The 6,553-nt window shown below is 38.3% G+C and overlaps 1 protein-coding gene across 1 annotated transcript; it reads left to right on the top strand.

Moving 5' to 3' along the window:
* Positions 1-207: 207 nt before the first annotated feature.
* On the top strand, positions 208-6,265 carry SPX (spexin hormone; the record flags this gene model as incomplete). Its single annotated transcript, XM_084301395.1, has 6 exons — positions 208-213; positions 1,125-1,205; positions 1,334-1,391; positions 2,636-2,698; positions 3,328-3,414; positions 6,207-6,265. 6 exons carry the CDS (start codon positions 208-210, stop codon positions 6,263-6,265), a joined length of 354 nt encoding a protein of 117 aa, XP_084157521.1.
* Positions 6,266-6,553: the final 288 nt, after the last annotated feature.

The following is a 6,553-nucleotide window of genomic DNA, read 5'->3' as shown; positions in this document are numbered from 1 at the left end:
ACTACAGGTTTCCCTCAGGAGTCATCAGACCTTCTACTTCTCCATCTACAGGGCTGACAAGAGATCCCTTTAGACTCCTCCACCCTGCCACAGAAGGGGAGGGGACATTCACTCTGAAGATTTAAAAAGGTACCCACAAACGTTTAGGAGATCTTGTGACACGTTATCCCAATAAACGAAGACTGAAGATTCACCACTGCAATAAGTATGAAGGTGAGTGAGACTTTTTGGTATGTGGGAAACATTTAGTTTGCAATTCAAGATTTTTCATTTCAACATAATATTTTAGGAACTGCAGTGGGGGTTAACAAATTTAACATTAAAAAATAACTTAAGATAAATATACATGTCATTATGTTCAGTGTGCTTGAAACCACTGCATTAGAAATAAATAAGCAAAATGCGCTCTCAAAAACAGACTGAAATAAAACACTGTGAATCATAGTGCTAGATCCTCTCTTTTACCCATCATGGTTACCAATGCATGAATAGTAACATGATCTGTGCAAACAAGCAGATATTCAATTTGTTTGCAGAGGATTTATGCTGAATGCTTTCATTTGCATGTGCTGAATCAGCAAACAAACTCCAAGAATCAAGTAAGCCTATCTCATGACAAGTATGTAATCATGGTTGATGCAAATAAGATGTTAAGTTTAAAAACTTCCTTTCCTGAGGAACTAGTGATCTACTTTCCCTGTTCGTTTGTTTGGAATAACAAGTCCCCTACTTTTGCTTATTGTCTAGTTTCTGTCTTCAGGTGTAGTAAAATCAAGATGCATTTTATATCATATTTCTCCTTAGTTTGCACATTATTCTCATTCCTGCAGGATCTAGTGTCCTTGTAAATAGAAGCACAAAAGGCGTTCACTTCAATGACAGTTCTCACCTGTATGGAACCTTTATAATAAATATGAGTAAAGAGAATAAAGTGTTTGATTTAACATTCATCCTCTTGTTGGATCACTGTGTTTTGAAGCTGAAATAGCCACAGAGCATGAGGAGGTTGGGCAGCAAGACAGGGAGAAAGGAGGGACTGGAAATACTTTCACATTTAGATTTGAAATTGAGAAGATCTACAGACCTGAAACCCTTTTCTTGTGTCTTGTGGTTCTTGTGCACAGGGACTCCGTAAATTGACAGCATCTTCAGTGGCACTGTTCCTTGCAGTGTCCTTCATATCTTTCTCCTGGAGTGCTCCTCAGGTAAACAGCTCACTCAGGCTGAATGCGCAGCATCCTTGCATCTCGCAGGTTTGTGCTGTATAAGTACTTGTACTTGTTTGTAATGGCGTATGGTGCTGACATGTCTCTTTCTCTTTTTCGGCATAAAGGCTCATTTCCAAAGGAGAAACTGGACTCCCCAGGCTATGCTGTATTTGAAGGGTGCACGTAAGTCCTAAGCTCTTTAAGTTTTGAGGAGATGACTTTCTATACCACCGGATTATTCCTGATCTGCTTGGCTCCACACAAGCAGTAATGTAAGGATACTGTGTAGGTAGAAATTCTGAAGCCTACCTGGATATGATTATAATTATTTCTCCTTGTCTTTGAAACAGTGGCATTGCCAGTATTATTACTAATTTTTAAAGAAATCAAATTGAAGAAAGCAACTTCTGGAAGAAGAAAAGCACAGTTACTTCCAGAAAGTACTGGAAATGTATAGAGTTGGAAGCTTGATTGTGAAACCTATTGGAAAAGCAATTCTCTTAACTGAAATAATCTTAAAGGGGGATTAAGACATACCGGATATAGCCATTATCCCTTATTCTCACTCAGGCTTTAATTAAAGCATCTTCCCAAGCAATAGGATAAAACACATTCATATAACAAGCATCTTGCATTACAGTTGGAATTCAAACCACAAGCAACCTCTTCTAAGAACTTGAATGTCAGGGTTATCAATACTGTTGTAATTAACTCTTGCAAAAAATTATTTTGAATTTCTGGTATTAGTACAGAGTTAAAGGAGCATTAAATATAAAATTTAGAGTCAAGGAGAGATGATCTTGTCCTCTGATGCAGACCCACATTTAACATAAATATTTGTGTTTTTAACAATTCTATTCTGAATTGTTTCAAAATCAAAAAGTACCAGGCAAGGTGTGTATTGAGGGAGCAAAGTTCCTTAAAAAAAAAAACAAACCAAAACAAGAGATTCTCCCCCACCTTTTTATTTACTTCTTCCAACTGAATAATGAACTGTTATTATTATTTTTTATTATAACTTAGTTATTTTATTTTTTTCATTTTATAGAGCAAAATCCCTTTAAAAAACAATACTTTATAGACCAGCAAAGTGATTGAAGGCTCTTGACCATATAGGAGTCAAGGAAAAACTGAGGAAAATTCAGTAAATTCCTCCATACTACATACAGCTCCTACAGTAGATTAACATATGAATGAAAAGTGCTGGAACAACATCTTTTTAGAATAAAGTATGTTTGGGAGTGTTCCAGTTAAGGATGGACTATTGCTGATTTCAAAAATCCCCCAGGGGATAAATGCATCCAATTTTATGTTTGTAGAATTAATGCTGTAACTTTGAGTTTTGAAAAGACTACTTTAGGGGTTGTAAGGTACGAATTACAACAGATTTGTGAGGTTGTTTTCAGCTTTTCCCACTGTTCTTCTAGAGGGACGGCGATTCATCTCAGATGAGAGCCAGCGAAAGGATCTGTATGACAGAATGCAGCTTGGTAAGTGCCCACAGTCTTTTCTCAGATTAGGAAAGAAATCTATAGAAACAGGAGAGGGGTTGTTTTCCCGGAATCATATTTAAGGAAGCACTTTTTAAATATAACTTTGTTTTGTTATATCCTTCATTCCAAAAAGCACATTATAAAGACCATGTATCTGATTTTCTTTTCTTGTGTACCTGTGACTTCACTTCCATAAGCATTGATGTTTCACATTATTAGTATTCACATGATAATGTTTCACATTATCATCAGGCCCTTTGACTTTCTTTTCCCAGTGGAAAAAAATCAAATGAAATTATTAATTCTGCTGAACTGACAAGTGACGAAAGTCAACAACATTTTTTCATGCTAGACAATGTGCCCAGAGGAAATAACCTAGCAAAATAATAACACGTGAAAAAAAATGTTCTCTTTACTTTCTAAGGAACCCCCTTTGCAAGAAATAGGTAACCTCTTCTGTGTTAGACATTTATCAGGCTGGTTTTGAGTACATAATGTTACAGAGTGAAGGAAAGAGCAGTATTTTTTTCTATTTATATCTCTATTTGTAGATATAAAAGCAGAGTGAAATAAAGAAATCGCATAAAACACTGACAAACTGGGCATCTCTGATTTTGTAATTCTAGAAACACGCAGCCAAAATACAAATCCTTTATCTCTTTCTGAAGCTGCAGCACTGTTCCTTAGTTCCTTACAGAAAGCCCAAGAACAAGGTAAGTGCATGTTTTGTTTTTCCCAGAGCTTTTAAAAAGGGGTTTATAAGTACTAATAAGGGGTTTATAAATACTAACATGTTAATCTAAAAAGTCAGTCTTGAAATAAGGTGTTCCACAGGGTATATTTTATCAGGGTGTACATTTACACAAGCTACAGCATGAATCTGAGAAGTCATAGTTGGTAAACTTTTGTCTGCTTTTCATTTGCTTTTCAGATTTTTATTGGTTTAGATTCAAGGGAATGGCTATTTTGATTTGAATTTTCTAAAACAAAACTTCTCTAATGGGACTCCTTTTTCTACAAAATATTGCTTGTGAAATTTTCATTACTCCATTGGCTTTTCTGCCCTGGTAGAAATGCTTAAAAAGAATTCTAAAAAGCTCCAGAACAGGAGCTGTGGGATTAACATTTGGCTTCTGAGAGCTCACTGGCACAGTCGACAAAGGGTCCCAAGGAGATTTAGAGGCAGAGCCCTGAAATATCCTGAAAAATCCAATAATCATTCATGTATTCCCAGCCTGCCATAGAGCTTGTCCAGCCATCCCATCTCTCTCTCCTCATCACCTGCTTTCTCACACTGCTGCTGCATACTTCTGCTTCTCAAAGCAAAACCTGAAAACCTGTGCCTGTCTTTCACAGCCTCCTACAGCAGAAACCAGTTACTGAGTCAGTCTTAAATAACTTGTGTTCCCCCATCTCCTTCACACATATTGCACCCCCTTAGATGAAGAGCCCTGTCTCCTGTCACCCAGCTCCCTCACCCTGCAATAGTTCACCTTTCCTCCCTAGACCAGCCTTCCTGCAAAGCTGTTATCCCAAACCCCTCATCTTCTGTTGCATACATACAGTTCACCATGCTGAGACCCTAAATCTATGCACTCTGTCGCCTGTCATAGAATCATAGAATCATTAAGGTTGGAAAAGACCTTCAAGATTATCTGGTCCAACCATCACCCTACTACCAATATCACCCACTAAACCATGTCCCTGAGTGCTAGGTCCAACTTTTCCTTGAACATCCCCGGGGATGGTGACTCCACCACCTCCCTGGGCAACCCATTCCAATGCCTGACTGCTCCTTCTTAGAAGAAATGTCTCCTCATTTCCAACCTGAACCTCCCCTGGCACAACTTGAGGCCATTCCCTCTAGTCCTATCACTAGTTATCTGTGAGAAGAGGCCGACCTCCAGCTCCCCACACCTTCCTTTCAGGTAGCTGTAGAGAGCAATAAGGTCTCCCCTGAGCCTCCTCTTCTCCAGACTAAACAACCCCAGTTCCCTCAGCCGCTCCTCACAGGACTTGTGCTCCAGGCCCTTCACCAGCTTCGTAGCCCTTCTGTGGACACACCCCAGGCCCTTGATATGTCTTGTACTGAGAGGCCCAAAAGCGAACACGGTACTGGAGGTGTGGCCTCACCAGAGCTGAGTACAGGTACCCTTCACCTCTTCAGTTAAACAGGCTATTTTTTTGTCAATGGCCTACTCCATTTGGAAATGGAGTTGGGAACAGGGAAGTTGAAAAGGGAAGGATACAAGCACCAGTGACTCTGTGCTGTACTCCAGTCCCTGGTGCTGGGGAGGTTGGAAGAGCTTATGCAAGATCAGGAGCTTGTCCAAGCTATGTTCCTTGCCTCTTTGGTCCAGGCCAGGGAGGAATATAAGGTGACTAGAAGCTATCTTTGTGGCATTTTTGGTCTCAGTTGTGAGATTTTTATGCAGCCTCTTAATTACAGTTGTCACAATAGGAAGAAGAGCTTTATTTGAATTATGAAATGTAAAGAAAAACCCAAGTGAAATATGAGGTGTTTTGTACCTTTTGCATAGATGCATGGTAAAACAGGCCTATTACTGCCTCGTTACCTTTGACGTGATCACTAGTGTGCAATAAATAACTTGCCATTGCTGCCATACCACCTCACCTTGTTTATCTAAAGTATACAGCTTTCCTGAAATGAAAACAGAATTTACCTGGTGTATGTGCAGATATCCTTGAACCATTACTGACTTTTCCAACTCCTAGCATCTCCCACTGTACCTCACATGATTCTGGGGCTCTATGCTTAACTCTCTCCTCCCTGCCATGGCAGAAGTCTGAAAACCAAAAATTTCAGTGGTGCTTTAGGTGAAAGAGGCAGAATTAACAATGAGCATAAGTCTTTGGACAAACTATATGGGCAATTCTAAAGATAAATCAGTGAAAGTGTCTGTTTCTTGTGAGCTAACAAAAAGAGAAAATCTTGTGAAGTTCATGATTCATAAATTTTAGTGGTGTTTTCCTGCCTGCTGTTGCTGTTCAAAAGGAGATAGTGTCTGGCAACACCCATTAAGAAAAAAGGTGACACATCTGAGAAAGCTAAGCAAAACTGCCAGCTTGCTTGAAAAATACTCTCTGAAATAACATTGACATCATTGTAGTACTAGACTAACAAAACAATCAAACATGGATAAGCCACACATTTTCAGAAGATCATGTTCAGTTGATTTTAGAATCCTCTTGACTGAGAGAAATGTGCAAATACAGAACAAATATTTTTTTTTTTCATGAAAAAATTGTTCCTTTTACCAAAATATTTCTCTGGACATGGCTTATATCCTTGTTCCTCAACAAACAGAAAAATTCCTACATTTAAAATGACAGAAGGCATGATTACTTCTATTTTCATCATTTAGCTAAGCGGTCAGATTACACTAGGGCTGTCCCTGAGGTATATTCATATCCTGAAAACTATGGGTGGCTGAACTTTCCTTTATCTACATCTTATTTTCTCCCATTGTGTCTTGTCTTACAGTTGAAGAAGAAAATGGTGATCACCCTGGCTACTTGACGGATAATTTATCAAATTGGTGAAATATTTCAAATTTCTTTAACATTTGTATTCTGTATACCCTGAAACCATGATTTGTGTAAACAGAGCATTTAATTTGTCCTCACTTAAGTTCCAAAAGGGTCACGTATTTTTCACATATTATTCATAGCAATGGTTTGAATACAAACTGATTAAAAATTACCAATTCAGCTAAAGATATTTGTAAAGTTCTTGCCTTGTTTAGATCATTTTGTATTTCTAATCCAAAGTTTAAAATACGCTGTTCCATCTTAGCTGAAAGGATGATTAAAGCTGTCCTTTTGCACAAT

The sequence above is a fragment of the Netta rufina genome, assembly GCF_964035555.1.
Source record: "Netta rufina genome assembly, chromosome: 1".
In the NCBI taxonomy this organism is placed as follows: domain Eukaryota; kingdom Metazoa; phylum Chordata; class Aves; order Anseriformes; family Anatidae; genus Netta; species Netta rufina.
This window is presented reverse-complemented; position numbering and strand designations above follow the sequence as displayed.